Source organism: Haliotis asinina, chromosome 9, assembly GCF_037392515.1.
Source record: "Haliotis asinina isolate JCU_RB_2024 chromosome 9, JCU_Hal_asi_v2, whole genome shotgun sequence".
Classification (NCBI taxonomy): Eukaryota; Metazoa; Mollusca; class Gastropoda; order Lepetellida; family Haliotidae; genus Haliotis; species Haliotis asinina.
The window spans coordinates 18,437,824-18,462,688 of record NC_090288.1 but is presented as its reverse complement, the minus strand read 5'-3'; the positions used below and the strand labels follow the sequence as shown (position 1 = coordinate 18,462,688).

At 40.8% G+C, this 24,865-nt stretch overlaps 1 protein-coding gene across 1 annotated transcript in view; it reads left to right on the top strand.

Moving 5' to 3' along the window:
• The first annotated feature begins 21,170 nt into the window (after positions 1 to 21,170).
• The window catches only part of LOC137296798 (neuroglian-like), a 58,602-nt gene continuing 54,907 nt past the window's right edge, over positions 21,171 to 24,865 (top strand). Inside the window, exons 1-3 of the mRNA XM_067828655.1 lie at positions 21,171 to 21,205; positions 23,157 to 23,232; positions 23,674 to 23,779. Coding sequence (XP_067684756.1) covers positions 23,178 to 23,232; positions 23,674 to 23,779 — 161 coding nt within the window. The 5' untranslated portion in view covers positions 21,171 to 21,205; positions 23,157 to 23,177. The remainder of the gene's footprint in view (positions 21,206 to 23,156; positions 23,233 to 23,673; positions 23,780 to 24,865) is intronic.

Below are 24,865 nucleotides of genomic sequence, written 5' to 3'. Positions count from 1 at the left end.
AGAAAGCAACAATCAACCAACCTTTTGAATATTGACACTTTTGTTGGTACTCCGGTTACTGTCACGGCCCACAAAACACTCAACACCAGTAAGGGAATAGTGCGAGATCGTGATCGATTGCTTGCAGACATGTCTGACCTAGATATAGTTTCCGAGATGAGAGATCAGGGTGTACTATATGTCAAACGTTTCTCAACCCGTATAAACAACACAACCATAAAAACCAACACATATCTGTTTTCCTTCTCATCGCCTACTGCTCCAAAGTCACTTAAGGCAGGGTACTGTAATCTCAATGTTGATACATACATTCCGAATCCGCTGAGGTGCTTCAAGTGACAAAAATTCGGCCATGGTGTAAATACGTGCACATTGTCTGTTGTGTGTGCTCATTGTAGTGAAAAAACACACACAACAGAAGATTGTGACAGCCATGTTAAAAAGTGGACAAACTGCGCAGGGGATCACCCATCTTTCTCTAAAGAATGTCCTGTGTGGAAACAACAAATGGCCATTAACAGAATAAAGTTTACACAAAACATCAGTTTTGCAGATGCAAAGAAATTGGTCCAGAGCTCAGTACAAACGGAAAGCTATGCTTCCGTTGCCAGACCAAACCCAGACGCAACATCCACAATTATGAAATTATCTGCAAGCTGTCAGACAAACTTGACTTGGGTGAACACGGATTCCCCTCAACCTTTGTCACCTGCCATATCTACTCAAACTGCAGAATCACTTCCTGGTACATCTCAGATTCAATCAGCAACATCCCCTGATCATAACATATCTTCTCAGTCATCAACAAGGTCTCAACCCAGTAAAACAAAAACTAAGAAGCCTGATTCTTTGAAAAAGCTAAGTGGCAGAACCCCAAAAGGTTCAGAGAATAAAATCCAAATTTACAACAAATATGGATCACTCGAAGACATGGACGTGTCTGAAAACGTCCGCTCTAGGGCACACAGCCTGTCGCCGACCAAAAAGGTGCGGGGTAGATCCCCAATAAATCCCCCCAAAAGATAGGTTATCAGAATAATATTATTCAGTGGAATTGCAGAGGACTAAGGACTAATTTTAATGAATTGCAGCTTTTAATCCAGGATTTTACACCGTCAGCAATGTGTCTACAGGAAACATATTTAAAACACACTGATACTCTCGACCTCCGTCATTTCAATGCATACCATTATTTTTCACCTCCAGGTGATAGGGCAAGTGGAGGATCATCAATCTTGGTACGGCAAAATGTTATACATAGTTCAATAGCGCTTAAAACAAATCTCCAAGCTGTAGCTGTGCGACTTACATTACAAGTTGCATTTACGCTTTGTTCATTGTATATTCCACCTTCATCCACTGTCCAGTTAACTGATCTACAAGCTCTTTATAATGAACTTCCTAAACCCTGTATAATCATGGGCGATTTCAATGGCCATAACCCACTCTGGGGTGGTCCTACTGCGAACACCAAAGGTAAATTACTTGAGGATTTTCTTTCAAATAATGATCTCTGTATTTACAATGACGGATCACATACATATTTACATCCTGGCACAGGGACATATTCAGCTCTTGATTTATCAGTTACTGACTCTAATCTCTTAAATGAATTTGAATGGTCGGTTTACGATGACTTGTGTGGGAGCGACCATTTCCCTACAATACTAAAACCTGTGAGCCCCTCTGATGTACCTCCATCATCACGATGGAATTTTAAAACGGCCAACTGGGCTCTATATGAATCTCTCTGTACTGGCAAACTTAATCCCGAACGTTTTATTATTGCTCCTGATGCTATTAAATGTTTTTCAGATGTACTCATTGACATTGCTGATGAGTGTATCCCAAAGTCTTCTGCAGTTCCACATATTCGAAAACCATGGTTCAACGATGAATGCAAACAGGCTAGAAAGGCAAGGAAAAAAGCAGAACATTATTTCCGTCGCCACCCTATGGTGCATAATTTAAATAGATTTAAAATTTTAAATGCTAAAGCACGGCGTACCTTTAAACAGAACAAACGCCAATCTTGGCAAAATTATATATCTAAAATAAATTCTCGGACACCCATGTCCAAGGTATGGAACATGGTCCAGAAAATCAAAGGTAAAGGTACTAAATCTACTGTCCATCATCTTAAACATGGAGATCAATTGCTTACTGATAAATCAGATATTGCTAATAAACTAGGCGAAACCCTTGCTAAACACTCTTCCTCTTCCAATTATGTACCAAAATTCCAGCAATATCAAAAACAAGAAGAAAAGAAAACTATTAATTTCAAATCTGATAATGGGGAAGATTATAATGAAACTTTTTCTATTCATGAACTCCATACTGCTCTTGATCAAGCTCATGACACTGCTACTGGAGCTGATAACATACATTATCAACTCCTGAAGCACTTACCAGAATCCTGCCTAGAAACTCTTCTCAATATTTTTGATGATATTTGGACATCGGGTAACTTTCCTCCTTCATGGCGTGACGCCATAGTAGTACCAATACCTAAACCTGGACGTGATCATACTGATCCATCCAATTATCGACCTATTTCACTAACTAGCTGTGTTTGCAAGACCATGGAACGCATGATAAATAATCGACTTGTTTGGTACTTGGAAACAAATAACCTTATAACTGATATACAGTGTGGTTTCCGCAAAAACAGAAGTACTGTCGATCACTTAGTGCGTTTAGAATCATTTGTTAAAAACGCACTAATTAATAAACAACATGTTGTGTCTATCTTTTTTGATCTCGAAAAAACATATGACACAACCTGGAAATATGGTATTTTACGAGACTTACATGACTTCGGCTTGCGAGGTCGTTTACCTCAATTTATAGCCAACTTTTTAAATGACAGACAGTTTCAAGTTCGAGTGGGTTCTACCCTGTCTGATCATTACAATCAGGATCAGGGTGTTCCACAAGGCAGTATTCTGTCTGTCACACTTTTTAGCATCAAGATAAATAGTTTTCAAAAGTTTTAAACGATTCAATTGATGGATCGTTATTTGTGGATGATTTTAATATTTCTTGTCGTGGTAAAAATATGCATACCATTGAACGGCAACTGCAGCTTTGTTTAAACAAAATAAATAAATGGTGTCTTGAAAACGGCTTTAAATTTTCTAAATCCAAATTGTATACATTTTTGCAGAAAATATAAGCCACATAAGGACTCTGAACTATCTCTAGATGGCACTCCCATCAAAGTTGTAAAGGAGGCCAAGTTCTTGGGCCTAATCTTTGACTCCCACTTAACATTTCTGCCTCATATTAAATCTCTTAAAACTAAATGCCTGAAGGCTCTTGACTTGTTGAAAGTTGTTTCCAACTCAAAGTGGGGAGGGGATCAGGCTACCCTCTTACACCTATATCGATCACTGGTCCGTTCGAAACTCGATTATGGCTCCATCGTATATGGTGGAGCCTGCAAAAGCAACCTTAAACTTCTTGATTCTGTCCACCATCAAGGTCTAAGACTTGTCTTGGGTCTTTCAGAACGTCACCTATTGATAGTCTTTACGTTGAGGCCGATGAACCATCTCTTACTCAACGTCGTATAAAATTGTCTTTACAATACATTACTAAATTATATTCTAACGAATCTAACCCTGCCTATAACTGTGTGTTCAATCCGCTTTATGAGGATTTGTATAACAAAAAGTCTTCTCTTGTCCCCCCTCTTGGGCACAGAATTAAACCATTTATTTCTCCTGCTGGCATTGAGCTGGAAAGTATATCGCCTTCCCGTCTTCTTTCGTCTCCTCCTTGGCAATTGGTTAGGCCACAAGTTGACCTAACCTTAACATCATTTAAAAAATCAGAAACAAATGACTTACAATATAAACAAGAATATCATCAATTAAAACATCAATATAGCAATTACAAACCCTTATTTACAGATGGATCCAAGGACGGTGGCGCAGTGGCTTGTGCCACTGTCATTGGATCCAGAACAATATCTTCTAGATTACCAGATAATAGTTCTATTTTTACAGCAGAAGCTAACGCCATATTAACAGCTCTTAAATATATTCAAAGACACCCGAAACGTAAACAGTATATAATCTATTCAGACTCTCTTTCTTGCCTTCAGGCTATCAAAAATCTTTCTTGTAAACATCCACTTTTAATAGAAATTATTGAACTGTATAATAATCTTGCTACTGGCCAATACGACATCGTCTTCTGTTGGTTACCCAGCCATGGCCGATCTTGCTGCCAAGGCAGCACTCAACAAATCTGTGACACCACTTCTTATTCCATACACTGATTATAAAGCTACCATTAGATCTTATATCCGTGATCTGATGCAGAAGAAGTGGGACACCCAAGTTGGTATAAATAAATTACATGAGATAAAACCTTATATTGGTTATACCCACTTGGGTTGTCAGTCCAGATTTGAAGAGGTCATACTACGACGATGTCGTATTGGTCATACAAGGTATACCCATGCATACCTGTTAAAAGGTGAGGATCCTCCATTTTGTATCCCTTGTGATGAGAGAGTCACGGTCAAGCATATTCTGCTTGACTGTGTCGAATTCTCCATCACAAGGGATATGTATTTTACAGTTAAAACGATGAAGGATCTTTTTACCAGCGTTAGTTTTCATTTAATTATTGTTTTTTTAAAAGAAATTGATTTTTTGATTGAATTGTGAGCAATATGTTTCTGTAAAAAGATGTATTTTAATAATTGGTAGTTTGGATTCGTAACTAGAATTGTTAGTGGCTGTACCCTCAAAGGGGGTTGAAGTATTGTAAAATTATTGTCCTCCTGAGAGGGTACGTAAGTCTAAAAACATTCATAGTAAATTTAAGTCTACCAGGCTTTTAATCGTAGTATTCCTGTTGTTTTCATTTTGGCTAGCATATTGTACACTCGCCAGCGGCTGAAGGGATGGTGTAAATCCAACTAGGGTCCATGCAGGTAGCAAAGGTACTGTAAGTCCCCATGGTTCCTAGTATGGTGATCTACCTTCTGTTGCTGGCGATCTATAGCCTGTTTTTATATTGTATTGTCTGAATATTGATATTAGTTTTAACTTTCCAAGCTAGTTTTAATTCAAATTGTGATACTGTAGTTGTTTTACTGTCCTTTGTCGACAGGTTTTATAACACACATATATTCCTTTTCAGTGGTTTGTTCCCGTCACGATATGGCTGAAATATTGCCGATGTGACGTTAAATATTAACTCACTCACTCACTCACTCAGCACAGTTAAGGGAGACAGTTGCATTCTTCTGGAAACCAGTACAAACTTATGTAGAAGTACACTGCTGCAGATGATGTGGCAAATATCGTGTTATATCAATGAGATAATATCTCTCGCCTGGTTGAGCTTATTTCACCACACCTTCTACTAACAACAGACACCTTTCCATTATGATATCGTGGCTGCGTTATTTTACACTGCAGTTATCCATCCTATGGTATTTGGACCTTTCCGAGACAAACCAGCAACGTCCCGCGACAATATCAAAGATTCTGCCAAAGGCATCATCACACAAATACGGAAGTCTTACGAAAGAAATGTTAACTCGCCAAACACACTGAAGTCATGTAGTGTCAGCATAAAGACGATAGTATCGAGAGAAGAAATGGAAAGGTTTATTTACTTTTGTCATGAAGTTATGTGGAAACACTTTATATAAAGGATTATCTGAATCCAATGATCTATGTAAATCCTGTGAATCCGACCCATCTGATTCTTGCCGTCAGACACCAATATGGACATCGTATACTGTGACCTCTGAAATACAAATACAAATATAATTATAATACGCTTGAGTCAGTGACAAGAATTAATTCATGTACGATGTCCTGTATTGGTATCTCCCTGTTACAAGGTTCTGATACATTATAGAAGGCAGTAACGTTCTTTTTCTGAAAACCACTGATTACTGTTTGGACTCACTCTTACAAACCCGTCTGTTACTTGGAGAAATCAGATTAAGAAAAGAATGATCACATTAGTTAGTTATGAAACAATGCTCAGTATTCAAGAGCTCCATTGACGTGTATCGGTACACATCGTATCTTGTAGCAACGTGTTTGCCTGTACCTTAGAAATGGAGGCCAATTTAATGGACATATGTGATCAAATGATGAACACTCTTAAAGTGTCTAGCTAGCCTATCGTCTGCAAACACACCGTTTCCTTGTCAAGCAGCTGCGTGGTCGCGAGATAGATGGTGAAGACCCCGGGCTCTGTCTCCCGAGTTCCACCCACCAAGTGTCAGCACTGGGGGTTGGGGACCATCGGAATCCTCCACTGTCACGGTGTGAACAATAGTGCCTGTGCCATGGTATGTGAGAGTAAGTATTCCAGAGTCAGGACTCAGTTTTGACACTTAAGGGTTAATGTAATGGTATTCATTTTTGTATCTGTTTCCAAATGAAGGGCAGGTACACATGACACATGGTCTTATTTGTCTTAACAGCATGCATGCATTAATACTCGCCCATAGGAATGTATTCAAGCACAGCAAATCTTAAAGGTTGTGGAAACACAGGTGCCTGTCACTGGCAACAAGCAGACATTGTTGATATTAATACACATGACACCTTTACAGTGGAACAGACTGATTAAGTCTGCTACTGCTTGTAACATGTACCGTGTCAATACCATCATGTTTAAACGGTGTTTAACCCCTTTTCCAACGATATCGCGATGACACGTTGGTAACTGAGTTTGGATCAAACAACCAAGTGCTTGACAGTGTTGTCAGCATCCACTGACGTCACAAGCACGCCTTTGAGCCGACCTGTGAAGTCGTTTTCATATCTATGAAGAAATGATGAATTAAGGGTACCGTGAAGCATATGTTATGATATGTTGAAAAGAATTGCTAATATCTTACATTGGATAAATGATTTGAGAATAGGATTTAAAGATATGATCAAATGCATGTTTCTTAATGGTATCTGCCATTTAGTACCTCATATCTTGCAATTAAAAACAGATATCTTGAAATGAATTGGAGATAGGTTGAAATGTATTAAATACAGATCATGTATTGAGAACCATATGTACAATCAGACGAAGGGTGTGTTTGCCTTCTTGATGTTTTCTAATCTGAAGATAAGGATGCACCATTTGTCAGTTTTACATAATCTGACAAAAAGGATGCATTATTTGTAAGCATTAAGCATTCTGGTGATGGGATGCATTATTTATTGGTATTAAACAATTTGAACATAGGAATATTATTTGTTAGTATTTAACATTCTGAAGATAAGGATGATTTATTTGTAGGTATTAAAGAATCTGGAGATAAAATGCATTTTTGTTAGTATTAAAGAATCTGAAGATAAGGATGCATTGTTTGTCAGTATTAAACATTCTGAAGGTAAGGATGCATTATTTGTGATTATTGAACATTCTGATTTGTCCCCAGGTAACCAAACGAGGAAAGAGACTCTCACCTGGTGGTCTCGGCGTCCGGAATCCAGAAGAGACTGCCATCAAGAGAAATGTAGCATTCATCAGACACCAGTTTGAAGTTTGTCTATCGCGCTATCGTAACGTAAACATTACAAATTTTGCACACAGGGGTAAATATGTACAGTTATATTGGGCCACTTGACGTAATTTCCATAGACTAAAATGTTATTTCAGTGTAGCATAAATAATTTTATGTAGTAAATTTCAGTAAGAGCCAAGTCAAATCTGGCACAGTTGTGAGGCATCATCTAAAATCACATAATTTCTGTTTATTTTTTTTTCGTTGTCTGTTTATAGAATGGCAACGATTGTATCAACATATATGCCGTGAAGACCCTTAACATGGCGGCCTAGTGGATTGTGCACGCATTGTTGAACCATACGACAGGTGATAAATGTGATGTCATTAATTAAATAGTGACCGGAAAATGTCCGTCCTAAACTCACTACATGAAATTCATTGATGCTATACTGAAATAATCCATAAGCACCGATCTACCCAATTAACATATGATGACATGTCAACCATGTCAGCGGGCCTGACCACCTGCAAGATCCCCTTAGACGACAAGTTTGAGGTGTTGAAGATCACCTCTAACCCGGATCATGACAGGGACAGTAACAAAACATTCAAGACATGATACATGAATATGTACCACCAGTCAAGTATCAGGGGTAGTCAGAATGCCCCAATTATTTAAAATGGTTTAATATATGCCATCAGGGAATAAGGGACCGATCATCCACAGCTCAGCAGGAGATCTTTGCTCTGTGAGTGAAGTACAAGGAGCACCAAATTTCAGTTCAGCAGCTACTGTAAAAATTCAGCCGCATTCATGGACCAGACGCCATACAGACTAAAGTTAAATAGTTAAACCTGAAAGAAAGACATGTGATTTCCTGTATGAAGAACATCTGTATGAATATTTTAATATCATTTTAATTGACAAAGCTCTAGACTGTTTTGACAAGTATTGTTTTGATCAAACCTGGCGATTTAACCAAAAAACTGGGGCATTTTGACCAAATTTGCTTGTGTGTTTTGTCACTTTGGCGATTAGACTGGCACCCCACAGGACGTACTATTTGTAATTGAATGCCTGTGAACAAGACTGCGGACATACCACCAACCTATTCTGAACCACTGACACTTGATCTGGAAGAATCCATGTTGACGGGGCTTCTAGAAAACAAAACACACCCGTCAGTTTGTGTTAATATACGAAACAAGGTGAACTGATCCTCCCAGGGGGAGACCACAACTGAATTTAGAATGGAAACAACCTTCATAGTGTATTCTCGGAATGGCTTGCGAACAGGCAGCCATTCCTGAAATTTCTGCAGTTTAATTAAACAGTTTCCTCCTCGTCCTGCCACAAAATAGTTTATGGCTGAAGAGAAGGTGTAAACATAATGTTGGGCGGGGACGGGTGAATATTTTCTACCCAGGTACCCCGACCCACTATTAACCTACCCTACCCTACTGGATATGTTAATTCCTGTTAACTTGTAATAAAAAGCAATATATTCTTCCTCTCAGAGACCAAAATTTCGAGTTTTTCAATATCTTAACCGTGTATTACAGTCAAAAGAAGTGACTATAATTGTCTGTTCGCTCACAGACAGCACAACGTTTTTTATCATGAAAGAATAACATAATACATTATTTAACGATTAGTGAAATGATCATAATGGGATCTGAGACTGGTACCAGGGTCCAGTTCATTAATTCATGTATTCGTGTGTTCGTTAACTCTCCTGGGTTACATACAACTTTTATTTGAATCATACTTATTGCTGCATAAACATCATATTCGCCGATTTAAAGCGTGGCTCATATGATAATGTCAAAGTAAGTTGTATATGTATATATCGGTGGTGAGTATACCTGGTATCATGGTCGACTCTTTCTCATAATAATATCAGTATGAGTATGAGTGTAACTGTACACTTACCGAACACACGGATGACATGGGGTTTTCAACTGAGTCTTGTGTAGCGAGATTGGCATCCTCGATATCTCCAGGGTATACGTTCCGAAAAGTCTCCACAATACCCTGGACGCATCTACGGGTCGACCCGATAATTTTATTACCTCCCTTTGCTGGCTCTGCATTCTCACAGTAGCCAATCAGCAAGGCCGCCTTTATAACCGAACTTGCCAGTGTCAACAAAGGTAGCAGTTGCTACTGCGAAGGTTTGCTCGCCGTGCGACTCACAATTTGAGGATATCATACAGGCAAATTTATAGGTCCGAAACCTTTTTAGAAACATATGCAAGGAATCCATCTACCCCTTTCAGAGAACCTCTGCATGGTTTGTTTGCCAAGTTTAATCAGTTAGAGAATTTGAAAAGCGAAAGTGAGTTGTGATTGGTTCGTTCCCAGCGTAGACACCTGATTGGATAAAAAGCCAGCCAAGGGAGGTAATAAAATTATCGGGCCGACCCGTAGATGCGTCCAGGGTATAGTGGAGACTTTTCGGAACGTATACCCTGGAGATATCTAGGATGCGAGATTGGAGGCTGGAAACAATTGTAACGTATTTACACAAGTTTATCAACAGTTTTGTGAGAGAAGTTAAGCAATGTCCTTTCCCACTGGTTACCCTAGCAATATGTGTATGATACCCGGTAAGTGGATGCAGCAAAACCCATACAGCGGTGTTTACTTAGCGATCGGTACATTGTAGATACCATAATAGATAGGAATGTGTGTATCCTACCCGGTAAGTGGATGCAGCAAAACCGATACAGCGGTGTTTACTTAGCGATCTGTACATTGTAGATACCATAATAGATACATCAACATAAACGACAATATTAATAGCGGAATTCGTGGGGGGTGGGGGGTGGGGGGGGAGCTTACTGGTCCGCTCGTCACGCCGAACACCCCAGTTCTGTTACCCACATGGGTACAATGTGTGAAGTCTATTTCTTAGTGGACCACTCATCACGCCGAACACCCCAGTTCTGTTACCCACATGGGTACAATGTGTGAAGTCTATTTCTTAGTGGTGCGCTCGTCACGCCGAACACCCCAGTTCTGTTACCCACATGGGTACAATGTGTGAAGTCTATTTCTTAGTGGTCCGCTCATCACGCCGAACACCCCAGTTCTGTTACCCACATGGGTACAATGTGTGAAGTCTATTTCTTAGTGGACCACTCGTCACGCCGAACACCCCAGTTCTGTTACCCACATGGGTACAATGTGTGAAGTCTATTTCTTAGTGGACCACTCATCACGCCGTACACCCCAGTTCTGTTACCCACATGGGTACAATGTGTGAAGTCTATTTCTTAGTGGTCCGCTCGTCACGCCGAACACCCCAGTTCTGTTACCCACATGGGTACAATGTGTGATGTCTATTTCTTAGTGGTGCGCTCGTCACGCCGAACACCCCAGTTCTGTTACCCACATGGGTACAATGTGTGAAGTCTATTTCTTAGTGGACCACTCATCACGCCGAACACCCCAGTTCTGTTACCCACATGGGTACAATGTGTGAAGTCTATTTCTTAGTGGTCCGCTCGTCACGCCGAACACCCCAGTTCTGTTACCCACATGGGTACAATGTGTGAAGTCTATTTCTTAGTGGACCACTCATCACGCCGAACACCCCAGTTCTGTTACCCACATGGGTACAATGTGTGATGTCTATTTCTTGGTGGTCCGCTCGTCACGCCGAACACCCCAGTTCTGTTACCCACATGGGTACAATGTGTGAAGTCTATTTCTTAGTGGTCCGCTCGTCACGCCGAACACCCCAGTTCTGTTACCCACATGGGTACAATGTGTGAAGTCTATTTCTTAGTGGTCCGCTCGTCACGCCGAACACCCCAGTTCTGTTACCCACATGGGTACAATGTGTGAAGTCTATTTCTTGTGTTCCCCGCCGTGATATTGCCGAGACCTTCGTAAAAATACTCACTCACCCAACTACGTAATTACAGGCACGTCATAGATTGTGTTGTACGGTGCCCAGTGTTGTTTGGTAAGATGGTTTAACTCCGCTTACAACAGTATTCTGTTAACAGCATGACTCAACCTTGTGCGTCAGACCTCCTCAGCCATACACACCACACCATGCCTGAGTGAGTGAGACGTGCGGCGACAACTCTACTCACACACATCTCTACATCTCTCCACCCACCCTGGCACCCGTGGCGAGCCACCTCCTCGTGGTGGGTGCTGGGTAACGCTAAGTGCTCGCCAACCCCCCGTTGTGGACCCGGGGGCATATTTGGTTCACCAATCCGTTAGCCGTGCGTTGCGGCCTGTGTCGGTGGAGGAGGGGGTCCTGGTGGTTGAGGGTAACGGGGGCCTGCAACCGTGTCCCTTTTGCTCAACACGCCACTTTGGCCCTAACTTCACCTAGACGGGAGGTTGAATAGGCCCAATCCAATCAATCGGCTGGTCACGCCAAGCCCTGTGCATGGTGAATACTTTTGCACGTAGTACTTTGATTATATGATCTTGGCTTTTTTTGGCTTTCAATGTACAATTTTTTGTGTACTAATTTGCCTAGAGTCCCATGCCAGAAGGCGGTGGCTCATGGGCCAATCTGGCAATATTAACCTCTGAATTCTGTGTTTCTTCAGAAATGTGTCGAGGGCGAACCAGTCTGACATTTGTTCTGTTTGATTCAACAGCTTTTCAAGTTTTTATTGGCTGGAGTATAACATCCCTGCAGCCCTGGTGGAACAGACTGGTTTCCGCTGTAACACCGTCCTTGTTGACACTCCATGGTGGGTGGGGAGCAGGGTTGTCGAACACTTTTCCTACATAATGGCTACCTCCATTCCTCCTGGTTCATCGAAGAATAAACGCCGGTATGTTGAATCTTCGTCATCTGATGAAGGCTCATCTGACTTAGTTGACTCGTGGCCGAGATTTATTGTCATCTCATCTGCTGATGAAAACCCTCTCAAGTTGAACCCCTTTGCTATTTCCAAGGGCATTCACGGTGTCTGTGGAGAAGTTAAGGATGTAACGCGACTTCGAAATGGCTCTCTGTTAGTGGAATGTGCGCGTAAGCAACAATCAGTCAATCTGTTGAAATTAAAACAGTTTGCGAATACACCCGTTGTTGCCTCTGTACACAGAACTCTGAATTCATGTAGAGGCATTGTCAGAGATAGGGCTCATTGTCTTTCTGACATGACTGAGGAGGAAATTGTTACTGAGCTTCACAATCAAGGGGTCATCGCTGTAAAGCGATTTTCCAAAAAGAAAGACGATGGCACAACAATCAAGCTCAATACGTATTTGTTCACGTTTTCACATTCCGTCCTTCCAAAATCTGTAAAAACTGGATATTTCAACATTGGGGTGGAGGTGTATGTACCGTCTCCTCTCCGATGTTTCAAATGTCAAAAATTTGGTCATGGGGCCAAGTTCTGCCGCAACAGCTCGGTATGTTCCCGTTGTGGTAGTGCACACGAACTTTCTGAGTGTACGAATGGCATTAAGTGTGCTAACTGTGATGGAGACCACTTAGCCTCATCTAAATCCTGTCCTTTTTATGAACGCGAGACATAAATTCAACATATCAAACACACTAACAATATCTCGTATTCTTCTGCAAGAAAGTTGGTACCCCTTTCTACCACTTCGTCAAATTTATACTCAAATGCAGTCTCTTCTCGAGCTATTGTTTCCAGACCTCCTATGACATCAAAATCATGTCAAACATCCTTATCTTGGGTCAATCAACAAGTCATAATCAGTGACACTATTCAGACTTCTCAGGTTCTGATTGATGTATCTACATCAACTTCTCAGACTGAGGCTGTAGCATCACTGCCGTCGGTAGATTTATCTTCAGCAGCACAATGTATCGCAGAGGAGAGATCACAGAGTCAGAGTAAATCTTCAAAAAATGGCAAAAAGGAAAAGAAACAATCCAAAAGGACCAGAACCATCCAGCATTTGGAGGTGCCTTCCTCAGAGTCTTCCCCTATCACGGTTCACAACCAATTTGAACCTTTAGAGATGGAGGTCAATCCGTCACTCCCAGTTAGAGGAGCTAGACCCCACTCCAAATCACGAACTCCAATTGAACCGCCATGAGCCGCTCAACTAACATCATCCAGTGGAATTGTAGAGGACTAAGGAACAATTTAAATGATTTACAGTTACTGATACAGGACTTCAAACCATCGGCATTTTGCTTGCAAGAAACCTATTTTAGAGACACTGACCTTATGGATATAAGGCAATATGATTCTTATAATTATTTTTCTCCTCCAGGACCTAGAGCTACAGGGGGTTCTTCAATTTTGGTGAGGCAGGGTGTTATACATAGCCCTGTCCCCATGAATACACCACTTCAAGCTGTTGCTGTCAGGCTGACTTTGAATATTGTTTTCACTTTGTGCTCAATTTATGTATCACCGTCTTTTACTCTACAACAAACAGATATTCAGGCTCTTTATGACCAGCTGCATAAGCCATGTATCATTATGGGTGACTTTAACGGCCATAATCCACTTTGGGATAGTTCTGATACAAACAGAAATGGGAGGATATTAGAAGATTTTCTTTCATTCAATGAACTATGTCTATTCAACCATAATTCGAAAACGTACTTACATCCTGGTACAGGTACATATTCTTCTCTTGATTTGTCACTCACTGATGCAGATCTCTTAAATGAATTCGAATGGTCAGTTCACAATGATCTGTGTGGCAGTGATCATCTTCCGACCATTCTTCAGGCAATAGCTCCAGGTGATATCCCTCCATCCTCAAGATGGAACTTCAGTAAAGCTAACTGGCCTTTGTTCAAACTACTTTGCAAGGACAAATTAATTCCTGATCGTTTTATTGATGTTCCCGAATATGTGGAACTGCAGAGGCCTGGGGTATAGTTCGGTCAGCAATATCATTCAACAAATCAGAAAATAATTGTATTGCATCATCGCTGTCCGCAAAAACATCATGTTTTAAAAGATCAGTACATAATGTTGTATATAATGACCAATCAGCCTTGGCAAAATTCCTTCTAGATAAAGGTGGATCATCACCAGGGTCGATTGTTTTGAGAATGGTAGGGAAGTGATCACTCCCACATAGATCATCATGGACATGCCATTCAAATTCATTATATAAGTTGGAATCGGTTAGTGATAAATCCAGGGAAGAATATGATCCCGTAGCTGGATGTAGGTAAGTGGTAGAGTCGTCATTGAAAATACACAAATTGTTATCTGAAATGAATTCTTCAAGTAGTTTTCCTTTAGTATTTGTGTGAGGACTACCCCATAGCGGGTTGTGTCTGTTAAGATCGCCCATGATGACACAAGGCTTCGGAAGTTGATCATACAGATTTTGAAGATCCGATTGTTGAATATTAGAAGAAGGAGGTAAATACAAGCTGCACAATGTCAATGCAATGTGCAAGGTCAGACGAACAGCAACAGCTTGAAGATCCGTAGTTAGAGTAACAGGGCTATGGATGACACTCTGATGTACCAAAATAGAAACACCTCCAGTAGCCTTATCACCTGGAGGGGCAAAAGAGTGATAATCACTATACGCCTTAAGTTAAAGTTATCGGTGTTTTTTAGATATGTCTCTTGTAGACACAATGCTGACGGTTTAAGATCGTGTATGAGTAATTGTATTTCACTTAAGTTACTCCTCAGTCCTCTGCAATTCCACTGAATTAGATTTGTCAAGTGATTCATGGTGGCTTAATTTGAGTCAGGCCACGTGAATGTGAGGAGGGATTATTCCTCCGTGTGTCCTGTGAGGACAGTGTAACCTCCATATCTAGAGGTGCAAATGTATTCTGTGTTAAAACGTTATGAGAGGAAGGGACAGTAGATTGTTTGTCTCTGTTTAATCTCTTTCCTTTCTTCTGTTTTGAACTGTCATTGACTGGTTTAGAAACAGACGTTTCAGATTGTTGCTCATGGTGATTTTCTGTTTGAGAAGCAGACGTAGAATGTGTGACTTGCGGAGTACTCTGAAGGGCTGAAGTTGAAGGAATGGGTTTATTGGATGTTACCCATGTCACGTCAGTCTGACATGAAACGGAGGAAGTTGCTACAGAGCGAGTGACTGCAGCCGAGTAGTTCAGGTTTGATGGAGTTGGAGTTGATGGAGTCAACAATTTCTTGGCCTCGAGGTATGAAATATTGTTTAGGCATTTGATTTTCATTATCTGAGATTCCCGCTGATACATGGGGCAGGACCTTGATGAAGCAGAATGGGGACCATTGCAGTTTGCACACTTATATTCTCGCTCACAGTCGGAACCCTCATGTCGATCACCACAGCGGTGGCATACTGATTGGTTTCGACATGATTGCGATCCATGCCCGAAATGTTGACAGTTATAACAACGGAGAGGACTGGGGACATACACATCCACTCCGATGTTAAAATAACCAGCTTTGATAGACTTTGGAAGAGATGAACGGTCAAAAGTCAGTAAATAGGTGTTTGTTTTCACGATCAGTCCTTCGTTCTTGATCGTAAAACGTTTTACTGAAGATATACCTTGATCTGCCAACTCTGAAGCAATTTCCTCCTCTGACATATCAGCGAGACAGCGTGCTCTGTCACGGATAATGCCACGACAAGAATTAAGGATTCTATGCACAGATACAACAACCTCTATATTTGCAAATGTCTTGATTGATAAAAGATTTAGAGATTGCTGTCTCCGTGCACACTCGACAAGGAGTGAGCCACTGCGAAGACGAGTAACATTTTTAACTTCTCCACAAATTCCTGAGATGGCCTTCGAGATTGCAAAGGGATTAAGTTTAATTGGAAGGAAGTCTGAAGACTCAATAACAACAAATCTAGCCCATGAATCACTGTTAAAACATACATTTCCAGTTGAGAGATCTAAATCCTCCAAGCGTCTCTTTTTTCGTTTCTAGAAGAACCAGAAGGTGTAAGTGCCATGATGAAAGGAACAATATTCAGCACCCCTGCTCCCCACCCACCACGGAGTGTCAACAAGAACAGTGTCAAATAGTACCGGATATCCAAGATGCCAACACTAGGGATACAGGGATGTTATACTCCAGAGAAAACGACACAAACAGCTGCATTTGCCTACAAATTTCATGACCGACTGGTTCGGCCCAAGCCAAGAAATTAAAGACATGCATTATTTGGAGGTCATCATCTCCAGATTGGCCCATGAGCCACCGCCTTCTGGCATAGGACTCTAGGCAGACATATACGATAGAATTTCAAACACAAACATTCAGTGTCAAAAATGTACAAACATGTACAATAACTGCATAAAAAATGTTGTCCATGCACAGGGCATGGCGTGACCAGCCGATTGATAGAATCGGGCCAATTCTACCACCCGTCTAGGTGAAGTCAGGGCCAAAGTGGTGTGTTGAGCAATAGGAACACTGGTCCTGCTCCCATGCCCTCAACCACCAGGATCCCCTCCTCCACCGACACAGGGCCGCAACCCACGGCAAACGGGTTGGTGGACCAAATATCCCTCCGGGTCCACTACGGGGGGTGAACGGCTCTTGGCATGACCCAGCACCCACCACGAGGAGGTGGCCGTTCACCGGTGCCTGGCCACACGAGATATACTCATGAATACCTATTGAAAGGTGAGGATCCTCCGTTTTGCATCCCTTGTGATGAAATAATCACGGTCAAGCATGTCTTGCTTGACTGTGTCGAATATTCCATCACAAGGGATACCTATTTCAAATCACGAACAATGAAGGATCTTTTTAATAATATAAGTTCTCATTTAATCATTCAATTTTTAAAAGAATTAGATTTGTTAAATGAATTGTAAATAGATAAATATTTTAGTACTGGAAGTTTAAATCCGTAACTGTGCTTGTTAGTGGCTGTCTCCTCGAGTCGGGTTAAAGTACTGTAAAATTATTGTCCTCCTGAGAGGGTACGTAAGTCCACAAACATTCAAAGTCAATTCAAACTGTCCATATTTTTAATCGTAGAATATGTGTCTTTTTAATATATGGCTAGATTTCCTAAATTACTAACAACTGAAGGGATGATGTAAATCCAGCTAGGGTCCATGCAGGAAGCAAATGTACAGTAAGTCCCCATGGTCCCTAGTATGGTGATCTACCTTCAGATGTTGGAGATATATAGCCCGTATTTTATGTTGTATTGTCCAAATAGTGATATTAGTTTTAACTTTCTACACTAGTTTTAAATGATAACTGTGATATTCTAGTTATTTTACTGTCCTTTGACGACTGGTTTTTATAGTATATGCACATTTCATTTCAATATCAAACATGTTCTCGTCACGATATGGCTGGAATATTGCCGATGTGACGTTAACTACGAACTCACTCACTCACTCCACCCACCCTAGTCCCCAACCTTTGTTGAGCAAGCGGGAAGATGAGTTATTGACGTCGCAAGAGCAAGGGATGCAGCCGTCATACTGTGTATGACTTGCGAGGTCGTCTACAACAAACTGGCACCACTTCTGACCGCCCAAGATCGGGTCGTCCATGTGTGACGTCACGAGCAGAAGACTGTCAAATCGTCCTACGTCACCTACGTGACAGATTTCTGCCGACTACACGAACGAGGGCTGAGATGTATAGAGGTCGACTGTCCTCACAGACCATTCGAGATCGGTTGAAGGCTGCCAATCTCCAGTCTCGACGTCCATATCGTGGGCCAATATTGACGCAGTTTCATCAACGTCAACGTCTGCTGTGGGCCCAACGTCACCACTGATGGACCCAGAGAGACTGGAATCGAGTCGTCTTTAGCGATGAATTCAGGTTTACCCTCAGATTCGCGGACGGCAGACATAGAGTCTGGAGACGTCGTGAACGGTATGCCCAATGTTGTGTACAAAAAGTCGACAGATTCGGGGGCGGAAGTTGAATGGTGTGGAGTGCTTTCTATGGGAACAACCGTTCCCGACATCTGGTGCTTACCGATGCTGCTTACCGCGACCTGAACTCGTTCCTTTCATGGCGGCTCATAGGTCAGGTCTACAGTTCCAACATGCTAATGCCCGGTCGCATACCGCGATGTTGACACGAGATTTCCTGGAATCAACGTCATGGACTGAACATCCAGGTCCCCTGACCCTATCCCATAGAGCACGTTTGGGATGCACTTGGGAGAAGGCTTTGTGGTCTTAGGAACCAACCCCAGCATTTAAAGGAACTTGACGCTGCCTTGCAAGAGCAATGGCACAGAATCCCCAACCACGTGTTCACAAGCATCAGATAGTCGATGAGGAGACGGTGTTTGGCAGTGGCGAATGCCCGGGGCGGCCATACACAATACTGAACTTAGAAATTTCGAAGTGTTTTTTCTTGTGACTTGACATTCTGTATACCCATGTTTTGGAACGACGGTGTAGCACTGTCAGTGTATCGAGTACGCAGATCTCAGCGATGAAATACTAACAATTTAACCATCTTACCATCTCTTGTTCTTTTATAGTGCCCTGAAGAAAGAATGTGAAGTTACTTTTTTCACTCAGTACATATTACAGAGAGCAGTCCCACCGAACAACCTCCCGTTGTAGTATATGGAACAGAAGAGCACGGCGCCGTTGTACAAAACAACCTTAACGCTCAGACTACCCTAAGTTTATGATAATGTATGGGTGTTACGGTCACCTCAGCGCTATCATCGCTTTGTGCAAGGGGACCCAGTCCCCAATCGTGACTTGAACTGCGCATTCGTTCCACATGGTAGGCCGATCCAAGTTTTCGAAATCCAATTGTCAGCGAGGTGCTTGCGCCTGTTTCTTTTTCGACTCCTATTTCTGTTGATGATATTTATATTTTGTTTGGGAAAACGAAGTCACCCACTGGATATTAAAATTAAGAGGAATAATAAAGCGTAACGTGGGTTGTCGCATATTATTCAAGGAGTTTGTGTAGTAATGTAGGATGAGGCAATCAGCCACTGAAATTTAATTGGTGACTGAATACTAATGCACCTGTACTTAGCAAACATATATTCGAGCGACCGTGCATTACACGATCGTTGGATGCGAGGCAGATCAGCCCAAACGTGTACAAACAGACGACTCCTGGTTCACTCATTGCATTGGAATGTTCCAAAGTGTCACCAGGGGGCGCTCTCAGGTATGCAGTTAACACAACCTGAATGAGATCAGAAAAAAATCGTTCAAAGGGAGTTAAGTCATTTATGCTGACTCTATGTAACGGGGGAAAAACGCGAATGATGACGGGTGCCACTGCAATGTAAATGTTCTTGAGGCAGTGACACAATCGTTATGTAACGGAAAGCATATATAGTCCCATCACACTAAATAATTAAAAAGCAAGAGGATTAATTATTATTAATTATTCTTCCGACTGAAACGCATTTTTGTAGTTAGTTGTTTTTGTTTGTTTGTTTATTTATTTATAAAAGAGACAGTGTCCGTATCGGGAAAACCTAATCAGTGTGAGAGTGAGAGACGAGACTAATGTAGCATACACGTTTCATGGATTCCAATTTCTAACTCTTTAACGAGTTTTCTTTAATGGAAGCAGGAAAGGGCATTTCGTTGCAGTTTACAACAGTATTGGAGAAAATAAGTTTCTATTTATCGTATTATCATCATTAATTTATGTACTGCGAGGGGTCAAAGAAGACCCGTATGTGCCAAGTTTTCCTGAAACTCAGATACCACGCCCTGCCTCAATGACTGAAGATAATGAAATCAAATTTTTGAGAACATCTGGAGGAAAATAAAAAACAAGAAAAAATTGAATGATTGTCAATTTCAAACAAAAACCTGAAATGGGCTAGTACGAAAATGTATTGTTTTGTATCTTTAATGACATTGGCATTGATAATCGACTTGAATAGCCTGACTAGGCGGATCTCTGACTATCTCTTATCTCAAATTCTTATTAAAAATTAGATTAAATAGAAATGTGAATGGCCTTCATACTGAATTATTATCATTAACATTGTTTCTGAAAACAAGGATTCAATGTGAGATCTTTTACACTGAAGATAATTTGCATACATATAAATGGATGCCAAGTTGTGTCGTTATGATACATTTTCGCATCGTGATTCTACTTTTGACAGTAACCCAGGTGCGACATAACCTGCGTTGTCCTAGTTCAAAAGAAAGCAAATGGCGGATTGAAACTGACGGGTAACAGGTAGGTGGTATATCATTTGATGAAATTAATTCGAGTTTTGTGATTCTCCCTGTATAAGTTTAGAAACCGATGAGACATCGAAAGTCCCTGACTCATAACTTACATTGTGGATCAGAAAAAGAGTCTTTCTCTCAAATAATCGTGAAGGGACGTTGTCATGTCGATAGGCAGGTGGTTACATGTAGTCCTTAGAATCACATAGTTGTGCTTGATGGGAACATGGAATCCAAGAACTGTACGTGTTGGGTGAACCTTACTCATGAGGAAAAACTTCTACTTCTAGTCAGATCATATCACCTGAATATATATTCCTCATCTGATAAAGATGAGTTTTATCACTTTTCTATAATTGTATCTGAACATACTGGAAGACCTATCCAACTTCTTTATATGCGGAAAAAAGTTCCACTCGTTTACATAGTAAAATTCCTTTAGGCGGAGTCCTTCCCCAGTGTAATAATCCAACACTGAAATAAGTTCATTGATTTATTTTTAAATTTTTTTAATAGTTCTAGTTTTTTAAACATACATTTGCGACATAACCTGCGTTGTCCTAGTTCAAAAGAAAGCAAATGGCGGATTGAAACTGACGGGTAACAGGTAGGTGGTATATCATTTGATGAAATTAATTCGAGTTTTGTGATTCTCCCTGTATACCTAGAAACAAGAACACTCAAAGATTTAGACAGCGTAAAGGTAAATTGTCATACGTGCACAGGTAAGAGACACAATCGCGTCAGGCATGACGACATTCATGGCCGATGACTTTCCGGAAATGTATCAGAAATTTAAAATCTGTAGCTGTATCTTGTCCCTTGAGTATACGACAATAAGAACGTTTTTAAGTGTTCGCGTGACCATGTTAATCTTTGAAACGTAAAATCAGATTGCATGGGGATAAGTTTAGAAACCGATGAGACATCGAAAGTCCCTGACTCATAACTTACATTGTGGATCAGAAAAAGAGTCTTTCTCTCAAATAATCGTGAAGGGACGTTGTCATGTCGATAGGCAGGTGGTTTCATGTAGTCCTTAGAATCACATAGTTGTGCTTGATGGGAACATGGAATCCAAGAACTGTAAGTGTTGGGTGAACCTTACTCATGAGGAAAAACTTCTACTTCTAGTCAGATCATATCACCTGAATATATATTCCTCATCTGATAAAGATGAGTTTTATCACTTTTCTTTAATTGTATCTGAACATACTGGAAGACCTATCCAACTTCTTTATATGCGGAAAAAAGTTCCACTCGTTTACATAGTAAAATTCCTTCAGGCGGAGTCCTTCCCCAGTGTAATAATCCAACACTGAAATAAGTTCATTGATTGTTTTTTAATTTTTTTAATAGTTCTAGTTTTTTAAACATACATTTAGGGTCATTTTGTAATTTTGAATTTTGATCGAGGTTGGGGTACAGTGGGAACTCTTACCAAAACTGCCACTCATAGACATTTTTCCTCATCTTAAATATTGAGGAGGTATACAAACAGAAGTCTTATGCATAAGTATAAGGGCTGAGTGAATCTTTGGTTAGACAATATAGAAAACCCAATATTCTCTCAGTTCACCAGAGCTATTGCTGAGATGTGCATGTTTTGAGTGTCTGATGGCTCTCTCCTGTACTCAAGCTGAAGAAGTAGTGTCTGGGCATATAGATAGATCAGTTCTAATGTGTCATCGAGTGCTTGTGTTACTATAGTCCATTTGGCTCAAAAGTGGACTGAAGAATTGCAGTGTAACTCAAAAACTAATAAGCATAACATACTCAGTGAAACGCTGATCATAATCAGAACATCATACCAACTCTGTGAGGTTTTTGCAGAATTTATGTTCGAGTAATAAACAGACTATACTGTTAGTTGTTGCTATTCAACTAAGATCATTTTATTCGCCTCACCATGCCCACAAATACACAAATGCCTCACCATGTCCATGATCACATAAACTGTTCACCATGCCCATGATCACATAAACAGCTCACCATGCCCACAAATACATAAACGCCTCACCATGCCCATAAATACATAAATGCCTCGCCATGCCCACAAATACATAAACGCCTCACCATGCCCACAAATAAATAAACGCCTCACCATGCCCACAAATACATAAATGCCTCACCATGCCCACAAATACATAAACGCCTCACCATGCCCACAAATACATAAACGCCTCACCATGCCCACAAATACATAAACGCCTCACCATGTCCACAAATACATAAACAGCTCACCATGCCCATGATCATGTGAACGGCTCACTTTGTCCAGAACCAAGTATTGACCTCAGGGTTACGTTATCACCTCAATTTGCCCCTGACCAAATAATCACCTCACAAAGCCCAGGAGAAAGTAATCACAATACCATGAAAAATATCATGTTAATTGTTATCTCACCATGCCCATGACCAAATAATCACCTCACCGTGCAGAGAATTGTAATATCACCTTACCCTACCTACTTAAGATGGTGAGTTATCATCTCACCATGCTCATTCTTGACAAACCGTGATTAATATACCACTATGTATTTGTGATTACCTTCTAGTGGAACTCGTCACCAGACACAATGAGGAGAGCTGTGCTGCTGTGCTGCTTGCTATACTGCACTGAAATACTGGCAGGTGAGACTCAGGGTGCTATTCTGTTTTACAACAAAGGACATCACAAAAATATATTCTTGTCTTATTCTTGTGGTACACCCTAGGTCTGTTGTCATTCCCGTAAAACAGGAAGGAGTGATTTTGAAGTAGTTAGGTTACTAAATTTTCATGAATGTTCCAGCATATGCAGGGCGCTTTCATCACCTGGAGAATGTATGTTAATTGTATGTTTATCCTGTTCACTGTGTGTTTTCCAGTAACCTATATGTGGTGATTTATATGCAGTTAATGCAATTCATTGCAGTCATGGTTTCATTGCTTGAGTGTAGGTATCTAGTCTCCCCTTATCTTAGTGCTGTATCAAAACTGAATGTTATCCCACAAATGAGAATAGTGGGCATTCCGTGAGCACTGACTTATGGTAACTGATGAGTTGTCAGGGTATTTGTTTATTTGCTTCAGTAACACGGCCACCGGGAATCTTTATTCAGCCAGGATATGATGTGTTTTTCAAAGCTGGAGAAACTGTAGAGCTTCCCTGTGTCGCTGAAGGCATACCTAACCCCAGGTAAACACTATTGTGCCGTGCTCTCAAACTTAGGATTAAAATATATATTAAAATTTTGACGTTGTGGAAGCAGCTTGGTTTAATCTTCTGTTAAAGATCACATATTTTCTAAGGGGGAACAAATTGGTAAGGTACTTGTTGACATCATTTTAAATGAAAGCCCATCATTAAAACTACTCTTTTTGATGTCCAATTACCTTAAATCGACCTTTTTGACAACAGTGCACAATTCTTTACCACGAACGAAATTTCAACTAACCATAGGGGCACGCCTCTGTGATGTGATGTGAGGGATACCTATGTTGGTTGCTGTAGTATTCAAAACCATTTCCAGGGATAGATTATCTTGTTCATAGGTTTGTTTAAACCTGCAGTCATATGTTTGTTTTGAAAAATGGAAGCTCTATTTTCACAACCTACTGCCATTTAATCTTGTCACCTGCTTTGCTTATTTTCCAAGATACAACTGGTTTTCATAGATGCTTCTGTCCGAATTGCATGTTGTTATAATGGTTATGAGTAGGAAGTAGCTTTGATCTTTTAACTTGAAAATAAATCATGATCTAATTGATTCACTTTAAACCGTGATGCCACGGTCTTATGAAATGGCATCACCCTGTTGTGAACATCTGCCAGTGTGAGAACAAATGCTATTTAGGATTGTTTTCATCAAGATATAAAATTTAAATGACTTTCTACTGGTAGTAAAATATGTATTTGATTGATGGACAATGAGATTTTGCATGACATTGCTTATAACATAACAATTGGAAGCGAGGTGGTTGTCAATATACTACTTACTACTTAAAATAGTATTGTCGCCACAGCCTCGCTTCTGAGGAAGAAATCATTATGTTGCAAGCTGTGTCAAGCATAATCCTTTTGGTCACTGACCTGTGAAGGTCCCGGGTAGAATAGGCCTTCAGCAACCCATGCTTGCCATAAAAGGCGACAGTGCTTGTTGTTGAGGCGACTAATGGGATCGGGTGGTCAGGCTTGCTGACTTGGTTTACACATGTCATCAGTTCCCAGTTGCGCAAATCGATGCTCATATTGTTGATCACTCGATTGTCTGGTCCAGACTTG